This window comes from Rhincodon typus, chromosome 15 (assembly GCF_021869965.1).
Source record: "Rhincodon typus isolate 14 chromosome 15, sRhiTyp1.1, whole genome shotgun sequence".
In the NCBI taxonomy this organism is placed as follows: domain Eukaryota; kingdom Metazoa; phylum Chordata; class Chondrichthyes; order Orectolobiformes; family Rhincodontidae; genus Rhincodon; species Rhincodon typus.
Window position 1 is genome coordinate 49,813,160 of NC_063346.1, and position 20,549 is coordinate 49,833,708.

Consider the following 20,549-nt stretch of genomic DNA (forward strand, 5'->3'; position numbering starts at 1 on the left):
TCTTTTAAGAGAGAGATTGAACGAGAGATACTGAGCAGTCTGTGGTAACATAAACAGCTTGTGAGGCTTTGGGGTTTTATTAAAGTTGGAACAATAGAAGCAGCCTGGATGGGTGCAGCCAGCTCTCATAGACCAGGATTTCTAGTTTTTGTTTTAGCTTTTAGATTTGGCAGAAGCTGCTGGAGTTTTGAAGAAGAAGCTATTTTCCCCTCTCTTGATTACAGCTAGAAACTGGGGTTTCTTTTCCTACTGTGGGCATTGCATCTGAGAAAATCTGTTTCCTGAATTTGCCTTTTTGCCAAGGTGTGTGCTTGTGGATGTTCCTATGTTGGAACAGTTAATTAGTAATAGTTAGTGTATCTATTATTCTGTTAAGCTTTCCAATGGAGTTGTTATTCTAAGTTTTTCTTTCTTTTGTTGCATTTTAACTATAGTGTTTGAATAAATTGCGATTTGCTTAATGCCAAATAGTTTGACCAGTTGAATTGCATCTGGAGCATAGCACGTTACATTTACTTTTAAAATAAGAAAAAGTTAGGGTCTAGGCTACCTTCTTAAAAAATATTTTGAGGGAGCCTGGTTTGGTCCATAATACTCCAGGTAACTGGATGAGTGTGGATCCAAAAGCATTCAAGAAGTGAGACACCATCCAGGACAAAACCACCCACTAAAGCAGCACCCCATCCACCACCTTCAACCTTCAGTCCTTGCGCCACAAGCATCTGCAGGTTTACAAGATGCACTGTGGCAACTCACCAAGCTTCCTTCCACAGAACCTCACAAACTCTGACATTTACACCCGTTCAAAGGTCAGAGGCACGTAGACATCACCATGGACCAGGTCTCCTCAAAGTCATGTTAGATCTCAGCAGAAGTACTGTGTCCAATTGTCGGTGACACATTAAAGGAAAGATGTGAATCCATTGTTGAGGGTGCGGAAGCAATCTTACCAGATTGATTCCAGGAATTAAGCATTTCAGTTATGAGGATAGATTGAATAAGTTGGGACTGCTCTCCTTGGAGAGAAGGCTGAGATTGACAGAGGTTTTCAAAATCATGAGCAAACTGGATAGAATGGCTCATAAAGGAAGGAGAGGGGATAGACTCAAAGTGATCCTTAAAGGGAGCAAGGCTGATGTGAACGAAAATAACCCTTTCCCACAGCCAGTGGTTAGGATGTGGATTACACTGCCTGGAAATATGATGGAGGCAGGTTCAATTGAAGTGGGACATGGGCTGCTTATTTGGTTAGAAATGGTGCGCAGGGTTATGGAGAAAAAGGCAGGAGATTGGCACTAGGTAATAGAGGCGGTACAGGCAGGATGGGCCGAACGACTTCCTTCTGCGCCCTAACTCTGAACCCTGACCGGCAGATACCTCTCACACAGTAGGTGGGGATGGTTGGCTGTCAAACTAGCTGCACAAGGAGTGGGGTCAGATCCTGGCTGGATGCTGTGCCTCTGGAGGCGCTGCGGTCTGGTGTGTAATGCAGTGTAATGGTGTAATTACAGTGTATCCGTGTGGGCATTGGACCTTGACGCTATGAACGTGCGCAGCGCTATGTGCTGGCGATATTGCTACATGCCGGCTCTCAGAGCCCTCTCAGGCCGGAGAAACCACCAGTTTCAAGTCCAGGTACAAAGGGGGCAGGATCGCTGCCCAGTCGCGACAACATGCAGCGGGCCACCAGCAAGTGTTTCAGAAGCGCCGGCGCTTTTCCGTGCCAATGTAACAAATTGGCAAAGTAACCACACTGTTCCGGGTCTGAGCACTACATATCGAGTGTATTTTTAATGATAAAACATATCTAATTGGCTTAAATCCTGGAAATGTTTAAAAATACTGTTTGGTAATGAATGCATCTTTAATCGTTTTGCTTGATTTTGTTTAATGAAAAGTGACCTCTCACAGAATTAAAATCACAGTAGTTTCCTTCCGTTCCGATGAGTCATGAATAATGCAGCGCTGCCAAGTTAACTTCATTTTCTGAAGAAGGGTCGAGACCCGAAACATCAGCTTTCCTGCTCCTCTGATGGTGCTTGGCCTGCTGTGTTCTACACCTTGTTAACTTAGCGTTAACTGTTCTGAGGAAGGGTCACCGGACCCGAAATGTTAAATCTGGATATTTTCTTTAAAAATGCTGCCAGACTTACAGAGCTTTTCCAGCAACTTCTGTTTTTGTAACTATTAATGGGCTTGTATAAACGTCCCTCAATTAATTTCGGGTAAATACAAAACAAACTTGAGACCAGGGCTGGACTAATAAACATTGGAACAAATCGGAGTTAGACTTGTTTTCAGAGTCAGTTTGTGTCGACACTAGCACCCGGTGTCTCATCTTAATCCGGCTGCCACTCGGTTATTTTTAGATGCTTTAAAATAAATACAGTTGCCGGCCTGCAAGTCATGTTGCAATCTCATCCTTTATTCGCAACTCATAAATGGTGCCCCACCCCCTAACCTTACACTGCGTGAAAATTACTTCCCCTTAATTCGGCAGCAGTGACTAACCCCCCACCCCCTCTTGCATGGTTCGGTTCTTCACAATTCACAGCTCCACTGTGGTCACTTCAACTTTCTAATACTTCAACATAATAATTAAGCAGTTCACAAAAGCATTTATTTGGCAAATTATAGACGAGGAGCAGACTGGGATGCATCCATCAAAATAACAAACACAACATTTAGTAACAATATTTTGCACCTGCAAAAGACCATGATTGCTTTATATTCCTAAAATATTCTCCACCTTCACTTCTTTCATTTCCTTAAATGCATTACAGTGCCTGAATATGTCTGTTATTGTTTATTTTCCAGTATTTCTTGCTTACATTTATTTACATTCAATTCTCTTTGCCAATTTGATGTGTGTCACTTTCTCATCATTCTTTCTGGCCTACACTTCCCTCTTTTCACTGTTTTCCGACATCTTGTTCTTTTTATTCCATCGTGACTCCATCTCTGTTGTTTGCTAGTCTCTCTCAGTAATTCCCTTGTGCACAGGTTGAATCAATGCCCAGTAGTCCTTGACACAGATTCAAAGGCTCTCCATGGCTCTAGTGCACCACAGTTCTTTAATATTGTGATTAATTTTATTTAATTGGGAGCTGCTGACCTCTCTTCCTACCATCTTCCTCCACACAGCCCCTACCCTGCTAGAGTTCTATATAATTTGAATCAGTGAGTACTTGTTTTGTCAAGCATGACAAATAAAGGCTGTGGGACCTTTCTAATTTTGAAAACATTTAGCAGGTGGCTTATACAATGAGTATTTAGTACTCTTGGCTCTAGCAAAGAGGACCACAGATTATTTTTAATTATAACACCTTCATGACCACAAGCTTCCTAGTTAATCAATATATATAATTATATGCCTGATCCTTCTACACCGCATTTAGTACCACATCTCTTTTGAATACTACGTCTCTAGAACATAAACAAAGGATCCTATTTTTCTGACTAGTGGTCTTATCTACTGTATTTAAAATCATACCAATTTTAAAGGTTTTGCTTACTCCCCTCAGCTGCACCTGCCACAGAATCCATCCATCCTTTTAGTCTGTCTATATTGTTCTTACAGTTGGAATTGTTGGTTGGTTTGCTGAGCTGACTGGTTTTTGTGCAAAAGCTTCATCTCCCTTCCAGGTGACATCTTCACTGCTGTCTAGACTCTATTGAAGCGCTGTTGTTCTGTCCCGCTCTGAATTTATATGGTACGGCCTGTCAGAGTGGGTAGTCTTGTTTTCAGTTTTGCACCATAGTGGTGTATAAATGGGGTCTATTTCAACATGTTTGTTTATTGCAGCAGTGGTTGAAAACCAGGCCCCCAGGAATTCTTGTGCGTGTCTTTGTTTTGCTTGCCCTAGTGCTGTAACTTTGTCCCAGTCAAATTGATGTCCTTAATGTCGGAGTGTATTGAAACGAGGGAGAGTTGGTCGTGCCGTTTTGCTGCAAGTTGGTTTTCATGTATCTTGGTGGCGAGTTTCTTGCCCATCTGTTCCTATGTAGTGTTTCTCACAGTTGCTGCATGGTATTTTGTACGTCACATTTGTCTGCTCATTGTGGGTATGGGGTCTTTTGTCTGTGAGAGTAACTGGTGAAGTGTGGCTGTTTGTTTGTGTGCTATCCTTATTCTAAGAGGTTGTAGGAGTCTCGTAGTCAGATCTGATGTTGTTTCTAATATAGGGTAGGGTGGCCAGTGTGTTGGGGTGCACAGTATCTTCTTGGTGTTATTTGTCAGGCATCGGCGGATTAAGCTGTTGGGATACCCATTGTTCGTAAAGACTTTGTATAGGTATTCCTCTTCTTTTTTGCACAGCTCTGGGGTGTTGCAGTGTGTTATCACTCATGTAAACAGAGTCTTGACACAGCTCTGTTCGTGGACAGTGGGGTTGAATATTGTAATTCAGGATTTGGTCTGTGTCTGTGTGTGTAGTCTTTCTGTATACGATGGTAAGGAATTTACTGTTGTTTGTTCATTCCACCACTATGTCTAGAAATGGGATTTGGTTGTTGTTCTCTTCTTCCCTGGTGAACTTGATCCCGGTGAATATAGACCCCGTCTACATACCATTACGTCACAAAACTTATGAAACAAGACTGACCACCATGGCAGACCGGACCATTATAAATTCAGTGCAGGACAGAACAACAGCATTTCAGTGGAGGCTACACAGCACTGAAGATGTCACCTAGAAGAGAGACGAAACGTTTGCACGGAAACCAGTCAGCTTGGCGAATCAACCAACAATTCCAACCATAACCACAAAAGAGCTACAGATCTTCATTAAAACAAAAAAAAGTTCCTACCATTCTTGTTACAGTTTGCTGTACGCCTCAATTGTCACCTTCACAAAGCTAACATTGTTCCCTCACTTCCTGACTAGTTATTTATCTTTATGAAAGTGAAATGAGTCACACAGATTCTGAGAAACACTATTTGCTATGTCATCCCAGTTAAAGGAACTTGAGTCTTATCTCTTCAAGCATCTATCTTTCTCTCTACATTCCCATTAATTGGATGAGTCATTATCTTTACCACACACTATCTGATGAGCTGTTTTTTTTTTGAAAATCCTCAGATACCACATTTACTATATGTTCTGTATCTTCAAATAACTCCTGTCTATCAGGCAAAACCAACCTGTTTGAACTCTATTTACTGGTCTGATTAACTCAAGTTTATTTGGGTAATGGTATCCCATTGTCTTTCAGGACTGATTGTCCCTTCATTTTGGAGTCATCTTAACTGTGAGTCGGTGTGTGGAAGTAAAATGGGAGAGAAGCTTTATTTTCATAGTTTCTGAGCTATAGTTTCAGGAAATGTTTGTGTGACATATTTCCAGTGAACACCTGGGAACATTGACTCAGCGGGAGAGGGAGAGTGTATTTGTATTACATCGCTTATTGTGACGGAAATGGGAAAGCTATTGAATTATTATTGTACTATTTCATCTCCAAATCCAATTGTTTTGTTAAAAATACTGCGGGTCTTTGGTTTTACAGGAGTCAGTTGACTTTCTACACCTTTACCAAGCTGCCATTTGCCAAGTGACTTCACACATGATGCCCAGCAAGCTTTTTGGCTTGGGGGGTGGCGGGTGGGGGGGAATCATAGCTTAGCTTGATGGATACTTCATGAACCACTGTATGGAGGCAGAAGTGGAAGCTATTGCTGGCTGTTTTCCCCTCTTGAGTATGATGCACAGGGTTCATTTATAGCACTCCTACAGCTGTCTATCAACCAACTGAGTGCAATCTGTGGATCACATTAGTTCCAAATTGCACAGTACATTTCCCAACTGTGACACTGGGAAATGTAAAGAAAAAATGAACAGTAGCGGCTGGTGATTTTTAAAGAGAGATTATTTGTCTAAATGTTTTGTTCTCACTCCTCAGAGAGGATTGCATAGTAATATTATTGAGGCTCTGAAAGCAGCAACAGGAACTGAAAACATTTCCACGGCAACTGTTGTCCGGGAGCAGCATAGAAAAGATGAATCATATCATAGGTAAGAGCTTTGCTTTTCATGTTGGAGAATGTTGTGCTTTTAGAGGCATTCTAACTGCAGGTTCACACAATTTATAAATTGAAAGGCATCTGTTTATTCAGACCTTGCTTCATCACATTATAATCCTTGCTGCTGGCTGTTTGTTTCTGCCCATGTAAGCACTGTCTACTACTCCATATGCCAGGAAGATAATAATCCCCTCCCTAGCTCAGAGCCAACACAGAGTTATACATATATTTTAATTTCAAAAAGTACTATATTTCTCAAACCCCTGGAGCTCATTTTAGATCACAACAAATGAGTTATTCCAATGCACATCTTGTTCCTATCACTTCTTAAAGAAAATGTTACTGTTTTGAGAGGTTGGTTCAGTCGTATTCTGGGACCAGAGGTGATTTTATGACTTTATAAGCAGCGTATTGTTGAGAGGTGGTTGCACAGCCTGTAAAGCTGGTGGGAAAAGCTTCAGTAATAACTTTCAAAAGGAAGTTGGATAAATATTATCAGGGGGAAAATTAGAATGGGTGGGGGTAAAGAGCAGGGAAATGGGACTAATTGAATAGCACAATGAAAGAGACAGCACAGGGGTAAGGGCTGAATGGCAGTTAGATTCCCTCTGACAGGGTCTTCTGGTTCCATTATGGCTATTCCATGCCAAACATGCATTAGAATAGTTGCTCTGATGGTGGCACAGGTCAGGTAATAGACTGAGCCTCTGGGCCAGTATGTTTATGATCATCCAGTGACATAGGCAGAGGGGTTTGTAGTGGTCATGAAGGTGACAAAGCCTGGCTTGAGGAGTTAATCATTTAACACACAGGCTGTGCAGGTATCAACATCATTTCGGTTTGAGCTCTGGATTGTTCTTTCAGTAAGGCAGATAAACCTCCTCTGTTCGAACCCAGCTCACACTGACTGAGAGAAAGGCTGTTTTTATCTTGAACCAGACCTGCAGTAAGGCCACCCGTTGGCAATGCAAGATTCACCTTCAATAGACTTCATTAATGCAGGTGACCAGACTGGATTCTCGAAGCCATAGTTATCTCTCAATCAACTTCACTAAGACAGATGGTCTGCTCATTTATCTCAGTTGTGTGTGTGGGACCCTGCTCTGCATAAATTGCTTTGGGACATTCTCAGATCATTAATGGAACTAAGTAATTTGCAAGTCCTTCCCTTCACCTTCATATCTGTTTTAGGATGACACCCAGAATACCTGCAAAATGGCCTGATCCACTTTTAAGGTTGATGGTTTCCAGGAGTTCCCAGATTATGGAATGTTAGTTCATCAAATTGGTCTCATTGCTGATGCTTAGTGCCTTCTGAATGGGAGCAGTGAGACCCAGTAGCTACGAATGTATCTTCAGGGTCATCTTTCTTATGGATTAATGGTTTCTAATAGTAACAACAACTTGCTTTTGTAATGAAGCACCTTTTAACCCTGGTAAGACCATCCTAAGGAGTCCAAATCAAACAAATAAAACATTAAAATAATTATAAACATACATAACAGCGATGTGGGAAATAGAGAGGAGGCTTACAAAGAAAATTGCAGAATTTGAGGCTTAGGCAGTTGGTTCTGTAACACCCATCCTGGGATTAATCACAGGTTAAGGGAGCGTTATGTGCTTGTGTTTCCCAAAGCAGCATTCATATGTGTCCTTTTTACATTGAATATCTGCCAATTTAGTTGATTGGATTGGCTAAGTAACTTTGATTGAAGTGCTAAATGCTTGGGAGATTGATCACGAGAACATAAGAGTAATCTGTACTGTTCCAATCTGTGTGCAGTTGCAAACCTCCAGATGCAGTTGTGTGGCCACAGAATGTGGAGCAGGTCAGCAGAATGGCTCGAATCTGTTTTGAAAACGATGTCCCCATCATCCCTTTCGGTACAAGCACAGGGCTGGAAGGAGGCGTCCTCGCATTGAAGGTAGCGGGGATTTATGATCTTTACCAAATAAACAGACGCTTTTCTTTCCCCTCTTTTAGGCACACAGAAGCTCATGAAGCCTTGATATAGTTTTATTTGAAATGCTAAATATTAAGATGGAGTTTTTAATTGGGATACCTTAGGTACTTATAGAAGTTTATAAAATCATCAGGGGCATGGATAGGCTGAATAGCGAAGGTCCTTTTCCTAGGGTAGGAGAGTCCAAAAGCAGAGGGCATAGGTTTAAGGTGAGAGAGGAAAGATTTAAAAAAGACCTGAGGGGTAACTTTTTCACACAGAGGATGGTGTGTCTATGGAATGAGATGCCAGTTGAAGTGGTGGAGGTGGGTACAATTACAACATTTAAGAGGCATCTGGATAGTAATATGAATAGGAAGGGTTGAGGGGTATGGGCCAAATGCTGGCAAATGGGACCAGATTACTTTAGGATGGCTGGTTGGCACAGATGATTTGGACCAAAGGCTCTGTTTCTGTGCTGTACATCTCTATGACTCTGCTTGAAGGGAATACGATAGGGGATCTTCAGCTTAGCCTCAATTTTAAACCAAGTGCCATTTTGGTAAAACATTTGAAGCCAGCACTAGGAATGGATACTCAGAAGATTGTTCAAGGGGCAGGTTGCCTCTTGGCAGCTACTGCTCAGTAAAGAAGCTGATGAGCTGAAAAGCAGTAATTGTTGTGTATTGCTGACTCCTTTCTTAAAGGCATACCAACTCTCAACTGCTGCTAGAGGTTGGAAGTGGACTTTTAAAACACCTCAGTGAACGAGGGCTCTTGTGACACAGTATCCACTACCCCAGACTTCAAGTCCCACCTGCTGCAAAGGTGTGTAATAATATCTCTGAATGGCTCGGTTAGGAAAATAGGTGAAATAAAACTTTAAAACACCTCAGCGACTTCCTTGGACACTTCACCAAGACTTCACTCACGCAAATCAACATTTATTTCAGGGAGTCTGTGAGGGGTTCACCTCAAAGAGGCTGTGTGCTGTGTTACTGTACCTTGAAGAAAGGAGCTTGCTAAGGGGCAGTGGGAGGGACTCAGAGGGCAGCACCAGCTGCTAGAGGACAAAGCAGAAGGAAGCAAGGTTTCTCCTCTGGACCTTCACTAATGGATCCGAGACTCTGTGTGCCCACGTCTTTGGGGACTGCCATTCCTTGATACGTGCCATTATGTGTTAACTACAGTGGAAGTGTTGCTTGGAGCCGAGTGTATTGGTTACCTTGTTGGACCAGTAATCCAGAGAATATAGGTGGTGTTTTACAGCCAGTGGGCTGCCAGGAGTGGAAGAAAATGAGGTGCCATGGTGGCAATATGGTCCCATTGTTGACAAGCATCCACCGGTATCTGATCGTTGACCATTTAAGGGCCCCTTGTGGCTGCTGCTGGGATTTTGCCAACAGCAACCCACTGTCTGAACAGTAGGGTCTCCTCCTTTTCAGACACCCTTTACCCGACAGAGCACCCCCACCCCCAATGGCATTCCCACACCCGCCGTCCTCCCAGACTCACCCACATCTCCGTGGTCTACCACACCATCACTGGGGAAAGGTCCCAAATTACCTCCACAGCTGGCGCCATGACTGCTGCAGCCCCGGTCATGGTCACCACTCCCAGAGTTCCCAGATTCGGGGGGCAGCAGTCTGGTTTCAGTTCACTCAGGGTAACCAAGCCAAGTGAAGGTGGGCTCAGGCTTATTGAGCCAGGAGCAGGGCTCAACAAAAAATGTTCGCTCCATGAGTTCAACTAAAACCACAGAGTCACAAGCATGGAAACAGACCTTTCGGTCCAACTCATCCACGCCGACCAGGCATCCCAATCTGACCTTATCCCATTTGCCAGCATTTGGCCCATATCCTTCTAAACCCTACCTATTCATGTACCCATCCAGATGCCTTTTAAATGTTGCAATAGTACCAGCCTCCATCACTTCCTTTGGCAGCTCATTCCATACACGCACCACCTTCTGTGTGAAGAAGTTGCCCCTTAGATCCCTTTTAAATCTTTCCCCTCTCACCTTAAACCTATACCCTCTAGTTTTGCACTCCCCTACTTTCGGAAAAAGATCTTGTCTATTCACCCTATCAATGCACCTCGTGACTTTATAAACCTCTATAAGGTCACCCCTTGGCCTCCGTGCTCCCTGGAAATTTAGCCTCTCCCTACAGCTCAAACCCTCCAACCCTGGCAACATTCTTGTAAATCGCTTCTGCACTCTCTCAAGTTTAACAACATTCTTCCTATAGAAGGGCGACCACAATTGCATGCAGTATTCTAAAAGTGGCCTCACAAATGTCCTGTATGGCTGCAACATGACATCCCAACTCCTCCAATCATTGCACTGACCAATAAAAGCAAAGCGTGCCAAATGCCTTCTTCACCACCCTGTCTACCTACATGTTTGAGAATTGGAATTCAGTTCAATACTATCTGTTTTTAAGAAAACTGTTAGTTGTAGAAGTAGCCACTGACTGCTAAATTATTGTTAAAAACCTAGTTGATCATTGTTCTGCAGAGAGGAAAAGCTGCACTCTTGCCTAGTGTGCCTTGTGTATGATCGTCATTCCACATCAATGTTAGCTGCTGTGTTTCCTACCTAACAGAAGTGTTGGATGTAAAATACATCACATATGTATATATGAATTAGGAGTTGGCCACTCAGCCCCTCAAGCCTAGCTAGATTGGATCATAGCTCGTCTGATTACTCCACGTTCCTACCTACCCTGCTAACCTCTCACCCTCTGGCTTATCAGAAATCTATCCGCCTCTGCCTTAAAAAATATTATAAGACTCTGCCCCCACCACCTTTTGAGGAAGAGGGTTTCAAAGACTCATGACCCTCTATGGAGATAAAATAAATTCTCACTGTCTCTGTCATAAGTGTATAATCCCTTTTCTTTCCAGCTTTTCAGAAGGAAAATCCAGTTTTCTACTTTATTTGGAAAACATTATTCCTAATTTCACTGTTAAATGATCCAGATCTCCTTTTAAGATTGAATGTTGTCACTTGTCTTAGATGCCCCACTACATGTTAATTTGATCACCCCCTTGGCCTGCTAACCTGAAGAGAATGCATACCAAGTTAATACAACATTTTCTCATACTTTAGCCCTTCAAACCATGATGTCATTCCAGTGAATTGACACAGTATAACATTGAGGGCCAACATCTGTTTCCAAAGGTGTAGCAACCAAAATTGGAGTCAGTACGACAAACAGGTCTGACTAAGGCTCTCTATAACCATGAATCACAGCTGTACTTTTATATTCCAACTTCCTTGAGATAGAGGTCAACTTTTCATTAGCCTTTTTTATTACTTTTTGTACCTGTGCTTGCAGCTTAGTGATTTGTGTACCTGAAAACCCAAATCTCCTTGGTCCATACTGTCAAATTACCAACTTGCTTCCCTTGTTGTCACCGGAAGTTGGAAGCAAAGCAATCAGCTTTCCTCCTGCCCTCAGCAGTAGCCAGTGCTCTGTAATCATAGCAACTCATTCAGTCTTGGTTTCCCCTCTTTATAGAATTTACGTCCAAATGGATCCCTGCTGTTCTTCGCATTGACTTGATTACATTCAATAAATAAGAAAATGTTCTCGCTTTCCTCATGTAGTTTCTCTATGAATTACTGGATAAAATGCATCCTCTCCTCCATGCCGACGCCACTGACTAAAAATTTACCTGACATTCAGATCAAGGTTGGTAGTTGGCATGACCCATGTTTCTGTACCAAACAACAATGATTATTCATTAAACTATAGCTGCAGGTAAACAGGAATAAACCATTGTCATTTAACACTTAACTAAAACTCTAATCTCCTTGTAAACTCCTTCTTACGTACACATACACACACGAACAAATAGAGAAATCGATTCTTGGTGGAGCTGGAGAAAATATGACGTTCAGTGGTCTTTGCTTCTCGATTCCAAACTTGAAATGATTCTGTCTTCGGCTAACCAGGCCTTTGTTGTTCAGCTGTCTTTGTCTGGAAGCTTCTGCTGGTTTGTAAAAAGTACAATCATTGATTCAAGGTCTTTGATTTATCAATTGGAAAGTCACAACTCTTAGCAACTGTGGTAGGAAATGTAACTGGTTTTCTTCAAGTTTAAACTGAGATTTTTACTGCAGAGAACAGGCAGCTTCTGCTGAGGAGAGTAACAGCACACACACTCACTTTCTTTCTTTCTCTCTGTGTCTCTGTAACTTGTTTCCAGCTCCAACCTGCTCAGTTAGCTAAGAACCAATCAGCTTTTCTTGTAAACAACTCCTTGACTTCTAATCATCTGCACATTACAGAAACCCACAGCCACAAAAACAGAGTTCACAACAGGGAGCAAATTCCTAGCTGTGAAATTATGCAGCCAAACAGTTTATTTTTTCTTCTAGCAGTCTTCAGTTTTTGTAACCAGAAATATAAAAAGACATGTTTCATACAAATGGAATAATATACGTGCTGTAACCTTAAGCATTGTAACAGCTTCCAGAACTTCCTGGTGCCCAGTGTGGTTTGTACGGACAATTTCCACCAATCATTCAGGGTCTTGCCTGCTTCTATAGAGCTCCGTTTGTATACGAGGAATGCCATTCCCATGATACCAACACACATATCTTCCCTGGAATTTGTCATTTAAAATAAAACTTTTGAGGTGTAAAATTAAATTAAAACAGTTAAGTCACAAAACAGGATATTTTATCAGTAATGTTCGAATATAAAATGAATGAATGATTTAGAAATATAGGAACAGAAGTAGGCCATTCAGCCCCTCCAGTCTGCTAGATGATAGCTGATCATCTACCTTATTGCCTTATCCTCATATCCCTTGAGTTACCTATATTTAGATATCTCAGTCATAATGTTCAAAGCAGAGACTGATAGATTTTTAAGAAATGAATGTTTTCCTTTGGCTTGCAGAGGTCTAGAAGTAGGAAACATGGGCTTAGAGTAAAGGGCGAGTGAGTTAGGACTGATAGGGGGAGAAACTTCTTTTCAGAGGTCAATCTTCAAGAATTTTCAATGAGATCACCTTTCATCCTTCTAAACCCCGGAGAACTCAAGACTAGTCTCCTCAATCACTCTTCAGTAGGACAAGCACAGGAATCAGTTTGGTGAATCTTTGCTACATTCCCACTTTCTTAGGTAAGAGAACCTAAACCAAAACTGCACACTGTACTCCAGGTGGGATTTACCAACGTTCTGTAGAATTGAAGCAAGACATCTTTACTGCTATATTCAAAATCTCTTGTGATAAAGGCCAACATAGCATTTGCCTTCCTTATTGCTTGCTGTCCCTACATGTTCGTTTTCAGTCACTTACGAACAAGGACACTTAAATCCCTTTGGAAATCAACAGTTTTCAATCTTTCACCGTTTAAGAAATATTCTGCACCTCTGTTTCTCCCACAAAAAGTGCACTTGCATGGAGAAGTGGTGTCAAAAGGAGAGAAAAGGTACTGTGTTTCTCCAGCTACAGATGTCACCTCACCCACAGGGTATTTCGAATCCTCTGTTTATATTTTAGATTTCCACAACCTGTTGCATTTTCCCATTGCATTTGTAATCCAGTGACCCAACCAATAACCTGTGAGCTTTATTGCCAGTTTTAGAATGAGAGTTCACTTCCTAAAATCTTGAAATATCAGGCTAGTGTCAATCGCACAGCTGTAAAGAGAAGCCCAACTGATCAACTCAACTGTGTCCCTTAGCAATGGAAACCTGGAGGCTCACACTAACTGCGAAATGGATTGACTCTTTCAGAACGTTAATTTCTCTTCAGGAATGGCAAGTACAGGCAAAGAGAGATAGGTGACTAGATTTGGGCATCAGCTCTGGATTGATTTCTCCAATATAAGAAGGGCTTTGCGGCTGCGCATCCTGTGTCTTTGTTCATTGCATTTCATAAACATTCGATGTTACTAAATGGAAATCATTCGCAATCCATCTGAGTTTCTTGTGACACCCATTGAATGGCAGGATTTTACATACCCCGTTAAGAGTGGTTCTTGCTAAACAGGTTCAGAACAATTCAGGGTCCCTTGTGATGATGCTGTCACTTTAAAAAGGTTATTTTGTCCTGGGTTTTTTTGAAGAGAGATTGTAAAGGCAGAGGTGTTGAAGTAGCTATGGGAGTTGGCCCAAGTCAACAATCAGAGGAAGCGAGACAACAAGGTGCAAGGCTGGATGAACACAGCAGGCCAAGCAGCATCATAGGAGCAGAAAAGCCGACGTTTCGGGCCTAGACCTTTCTGATGACAATTGTTGTCTCAGATTCTCCAGCATCTGCAGTTCCTACTATCTCTGAATCAGAGGAAGCCTTTAGGTTTTTGATTAAAACAGTTGTAACAATGGAAGGAGAGTGGCCAGTTCTCCCAGATCAGGTTTTCTAGTATTTTCGCTATCACAGTCAGAAGAAGTTTGGGTCCCAGAAGATTTGGAGTTCCAATAAAATGATTCCTAGCTGCTACGTTCTCTGAAATCTCTCTTGATGTTGTTTCCTCCTGGATTGGAGAATTGCCTGTAAGAATCTGTGTCTGAATTTACGTTTTGCCAAGGAATGTGTTCATGGGATGTTACTATTGGAACAGTTAATTAGTAATAGGTACTGTATCTATTTGGTTAAGTTTTCCAATTGTTAAGTTATTCTAAATTTCTCTTTCTTTTGTTTGTATTTTAACTATAGTATTAAAATAAATAGTGGTTTGACCAGTTGCATCACATTTGAAACGCACTTCATATCTACCTTTAATATGAAAAAAAAAAGTTAGGGTCGAGGCTACCTTCTTAAAATATTTTGAGGGGGGCTGGCCGGGTCCATAACACCCTGCAGAACCAACCGGACCCTCTGAGGTCTCAATACAAACCCCTTAACACACTAATCGAGACACACAAATAAAGTTGCACGTTACCAAGGACTGTCTGCCTTACAGACCATGTGGTGGACTGGTCACCTTGAACTCAGCGAACGAGGAGGCTATTGTTTCTCTCTGGGGATTTGCATTCGCTCCATAAAATAGTTCTGACTGCAGTGACGATGCCAGGCTAAAAGACGTGACTATCTCCTGTTTAATGGAGTTAATTTGACAGATGCTGCCAGACCTGCTGAGCTTTTCCAGCAACTTTGTTTTTGTTCCTGATTTACAGCATCCGCAGTTCTTTTTGGTTTTTAATTTGATCACTCCTTTCTGACTGTTCCATTGTGGCTGTTTGTTTCCTCATCAGGGAGGCGTGTGCTTCAACCTCACAAAAATGGATGAAATTGTGGAGCTCAATACAGAAGACTTTGATGTGACAGTTGAACCGGGAGTCACCAGAAAAGGCCTCAATAACTACCTTCGGGACAGTGGCCTGTGGTTTCCAGTTGGTAAGTTTCATGTCGTTTGGCCCAAGGAACCCACCCTTAAGCTCGAGCAGCTTGGGACATCTGACCTCATCGTCTGATGTGGCTGTGACTAGCTCTCTCCGGGGAAATTGGGGAACTTTCCTGTTCCCTTCCATTCAGCTGCACATTGTCCACTATTTGCATCATGTGTCGAACTTGCACCAAATCTCAATCATCCATCATCCATCCTTTGATGACCTGCATTGGCTTAAACAATTTAAATGGTAGTTCCCAGACCTTCATTCAGATCCGTCCATGGCCTCTCCTCTGATTTCCTCTGATCCTAAAAGAGTTCAAGATCTCACATTCCTCCAATTCTACCATCTCTTGTGCATCCCTCACTTCCAGTCTCTCACCACTGGTGGCCATGTCTTTAATAGCCTTGGCCTAAAGCCTTGGAATTCCTTCCCTAAACTTCTCTGTTTATTTCCAACTGTCTCACTCTTTCCTATTTACGCACTTCAAACCTGTTTCTTGGACCAAGCTTTTGGTCACCTTTCCTAACCTCTTCCACTTTGGCTTGAAGTCAGAGCATTTATCCAATTATATTCCTGTGAAATGTCCTGACACATTTTATTGTATTATGGGTGCAGTATAGAGCAGATACATGGAAATACCAGTTTCTGAGAGATAATTACATACATTTGTTGGTCATAGGGGTGTGTTACAGTTCCATTTCAGTGAGACTGCGGGTGAGCCAAGTTACAGAAAGTGATGGAAGATTGGGACGCTCCAAAACCAACACCAGCCCACAGCCCTTGGAGCATGTGACATGGCTGCCCTATCTGAGAAATTAATGTGAAATGCAGTGGGACTCGGAGATAAACTGGCCATTAAGACTAGAATGAGGAGAATCAAAATAAAATACCTTTTGTCAGAACTTTCACAATGTGAATAGAATCATCCATGTTTCAGATGACCCAAAGGCTCAAGCAGTATTGAGGCTATCAGTGTATTTATTGTCTGGCTTTTCTGTCAGTTGGGAAAAGGTGTGCTGTGCAGAAAAGGTGACTTAACTGCTGAGGAAGGGAACATAAATATTTTTGATCCAATAGTGGTACAGCTTCCAAAAACTAATAGACTAATGTTGGGGAACAGACTTATAGCGATTGTAGTGAGGTCAGCCAGCTGGACCTCATATTGTCCGCTCCACACTCCCCTCCAGCTCCACCACACCCGGCACTTTTCCCTGCAACCGCAGGAAGTGCTACACCTGCCCCCATACCTCCTCCCTCACCCCCATCCCAGGCCCCAAGAAGACTTTCCACATCAAGCAGATGTTCACCTGCACATCTGCCAATGTGGTATACTGCATCCGCTGTACCCGGTGTGGCTTCCTCTACATCGGGGAAACCAAGCGGGGACCGCTTTGCAGAACACTTACGCTCGGTTCGCAACAAACAACTGCACCTCCCAGTCGCGAACCATTTCAACTCCCCCTCCCATTCCTCAGACGACATGTCCATCCTGGGCTTCCTGCAGTGCCACAACGATGCCACCCGAAGGTTGCAGGAACAGCAACTCATATTCCGCTTGGGAACCCTGCAGCCCAATGGTATCAATGTGGATTTCACAAGTTTCAAAATCTCCCCTCCCCCCACCGCATCCCAAAACCAGTCCAACTCGTCCCTGCCTCCCTAACCTGTTCTTCCTCCCACCTATCCCCTCCTCCCACCCCAAGCCGCACCTCCATCTCCTACCGACCAACCTCATCCCGCCCCCTTGACCTGTCCGTCCTCCCTGGACTGACCTATCCCCTTCCTAACTCCCTACCTACACTCACCTTTCCTGGCCCCATCCCCGCCTCTTCAACCTGTTTGTTTCCTCTCCACCTATCCTCTCCTCTATCCCTCTTCTATCCGCCTCCCACTCTCTCCCTATTTATTTCAAAACCCCCTTCCCCTCCCCCTTTTCTGATGAAGGGTCTAGGCCCGAAACGTCAGCCTCTCTGCTCCTATGATGCTGCTTGGCCTGCTGTGTTCATCCAGCCCTGCACCTTGTTGTCTCGGATTCTCCAGCATCTGCAGTTCCTACTATCTCTGGACCTCATAGAATATGAGTTCCCTGATTGGAGGCTGTTAACCTGGGGAGCCCTGGCTGACAGATATAAACAGGAGTGTCAGAGATACCACCACTCCGATAGTTAACTCTGAATGAGGCAGTGCTAAAGTCAAGGACTTTAAGTAATGGGTGATTTGGTGATGGAATTCAGCCTCTGTGGAGTTATTTCAAGACTATCAGGTGAAAATCTTGCACATCCATCTTGTTGATGTTTGGACACCTGATGCCATCTGCAGGAAGCAATGTATACATCGGTTTTAAATGAAATTTCTAACAAGCAATCTAACGTCATTGTTTCCACCATGTCTGTGCACAACCTGCCTCCATCAGGTTCACACTAAGCCAATCCAAAAGATGCAGAATGGCTTCTGATTGTCTCTCTGGGTCCTTCTCTATTGCATGTTGGCCCTTGATATTTCCCATGGGCCTTAGTTAGCTGATAACACCCAGTTTTACTCTAACTACTCGTCTGATGTCAACTGATGGTTGAGGTGAATCAGCAACAGGACGTCCGCACACTGAAATCCTCAATCTCACCTACACCTGCAGCATTCAGCTCACCTTTGCTTCTTCTCCTGCAGAACTCTATTGTCTCCATTCTGTCCTGCTCCAGATTGTAATCATCAGTAAAGTAATCCTTCCAGTCTCCAATGGCTCATTGTTTTGCTACTTTGAATTTGGAATCCTTTAGCAAATCCTCCATGCTGCTGCACAACTATTTACTTTTTATTCCAGTTCTCCAATATGTCTGTAAATGCTTAGCTTATGGATGTAGCCTTCTGTTTCCATCTCTACCTGTGGCAGAGCCATCTTTGGCCTGTGCTACTGTATATAATATAGCATACATAATATATTGTATATGATATAGTCTCACTAAGATGGGAACTGCAATGCTCATCTGTAACTAATGTATGTCTATCAGAAACCAGTGTGTCTGCAGCTACTGGCTCTGTGCTCTATCCCAGTGGTAGCAATCTCATCGCTGAATGAGAAGGTTGTAATTTGAGAACTTACCTCAAGATATGAGCATGCAACCTTCAATAACACTTTAATACTCTGCCGTTGGCAATGCTACTTCCACATTCAATGTTACACTAAATGTCTGTGTGTCTACTGCAGCATTTTCTTCCATTGTAATGGTCAATGCAGTTCACCACACTTTGCGACATTATGAAAATTGGGAAACGTGTAATATGAATTCAAGCACTTTTTCCACATAGTACAGTACCCCAGTCCATGAGAAAAGGCATATCCTGTTCTATGATGAGAGCTGATACAGAAGTCTTACTAATCATCATAAAGGAATTCCAAAATGGGTCCAGCATCCTTTGCTTTGCACAAAAAATGACAACTCACCGACTCTAAGGAAATAGAAAAAGGACGCAAACCATTGATCAGCCTTTAACAGATCTCAAAATGTGTCTACTAACTGTATTAGCTAAGATGTGCAGGCGCCAGTGTTGGACTGGGGTGGACAAGGTCAGAAATCATGCAACACCAGGTTACAATCCAACAGATTTATTTGAAACCACAAGCTTTCGGAGCCTTGCTCCTTCTTCAGGTATTAATGAGAGAGGTAGTATCAGACACAGTTTATTTATAAGTAAAAGATCAAATGGTCACACCACTGATGAGGATCATTAAACAAACCTAAGAAGCTGTTAAATCTTTAATCAGTTAGAAGGTTTTATTTGATTAATATGTATATGTAAATCCCTGAATTCCTTTCAAGTCACTGTCCTGAGAGAACTAAAGGTTTTATCAGGGTAAAGAAGAAGTGACATTTTAGGTCAGACAATGCATGTTAGGTGTGAGGCCTTGTTTAGAATCTGTTTGTGTTCTGGTTTGGAGTCAGACTGGTTTTATTTCTAAAGTAGAAATTTTAAAAACACAACACTATTTTTGTGTGCTTTTTGAACAAAATAGAATGTGTCTGCAAATATAAATTCACCCCATAGATTTAAGCGTGTGTGTGTGTGTGTGTGTGTGTGTGTGTGTGTGTGTGTGTGTGTGTATTTTGTGTGAGGGGCGAGCCAGAGTGAGTATGCGTGTCGATGTGGGGAGGGACAGAGAGTGTGTGTGTGTGTATGTGTTCACGTGCACGTGTGCCAGTGAGAGTGTGTTTGTGCGAGTGAGTGCGTGTGTATATATATGTGTGTGAGAGTGTATAGTGTGGTGGGGTCACCTGTAATGTCACATGAACCCATGATCCCAGTTGAGGCCGTCCTCACCGATACCCAACGTAGCTGTCAGCCTCTGCTCGGCGACTCTGAGTTGTATCCCGAAGTCTGCCTTGGAGGACATTTACCCAAAGATCTGAGGCCAAGTGTCCTTGACTGCTGATGTGTTCCCCCACTGGGAGGGAACATCCCTGTCTGGTGATTGTTGCACGATGTCCATTCATCTGTTGTCGTAGCGTCTGCGTGGTCTCGCCAATATACCATGCCTCGGGGCATCCTCGCCTGCAGCGTATGAAATAGACAACGTTGCCTGAGTCACATGAGTATCTGCCGTGCATGTGGTGGTTGGTGTTCCCACGTGTGATGGTAGTGTCCATGTTGAAGATCTGACATGTTTTGCAGAGGTTGCCATGGCAGGGTTGTGTGGTGTTGTGGTCGATGTTGTCCTGAAGGCTGGGTAGTTTGCTGCATTCAATGGTCTATTTCCTGCACACACACACACACTCTCTCTCTCTCTCTCTCTCTCTCTCTCTCTCTCATACTCTTTCTCTTTTTCTCTCCCCTTGCCTCACTCACACACACACACTCTCTTTCCCCCTCATATACACACCCACCCATCCAACCCCCACACCCACACACACTCTCTCTCCTCCCCCCCTCACATACACACACGTAAATCTATGGGGTGAATTTGTATTTGCAGATACATTCTGTTTTGTTCAAAAAGCACACAATTTATAGACAGTCAGTCAATGTGGAATTTTATAAATTCCTACTTTAGAAATAAAACCAGTTTGACTCCAAACCAAAACACAAACGGATTCTAAACAAGGTCTCACACCTATCATGCATTGTCTGACCTAAAATGTCACCTCTTCTTTACACTGATAAAACCTTTTAGTTCTCTCAGGATAGTAGGAATTGCAGATGCTGGAGAATCTGAGATAACAAGGTGTAGAGCTGGATGAA

General features: G+C 42.8%; 1 protein-coding gene across 1 annotated transcript in view; it reads left to right on the top strand.

Annotated features, from left to right (window-relative positions):
• The first annotated feature begins 1,492 nt into the window (after positions 1-1,492).
• ldhd (lactate dehydrogenase D) overlaps positions 1,493-20,549 on the top strand; it is a 33,744-nt gene continuing 14,687 nt past the window's right edge. Inside the window, exons 1-4 of the mRNA XM_048606004.1 lie at positions 1,493-1,635; positions 5,899-6,011; positions 7,803-7,944; positions 15,180-15,321. Coding sequence (XP_048461961.1) covers positions 1,543-1,635; positions 5,899-6,011; positions 7,803-7,944; positions 15,180-15,321 — 490 coding nt within the window. The 5' untranslated portion in view covers positions 1,493-1,542. The remainder of the gene's footprint in view (positions 1,636-5,898; positions 6,012-7,802; positions 7,945-15,179; positions 15,322-20,549) is intronic.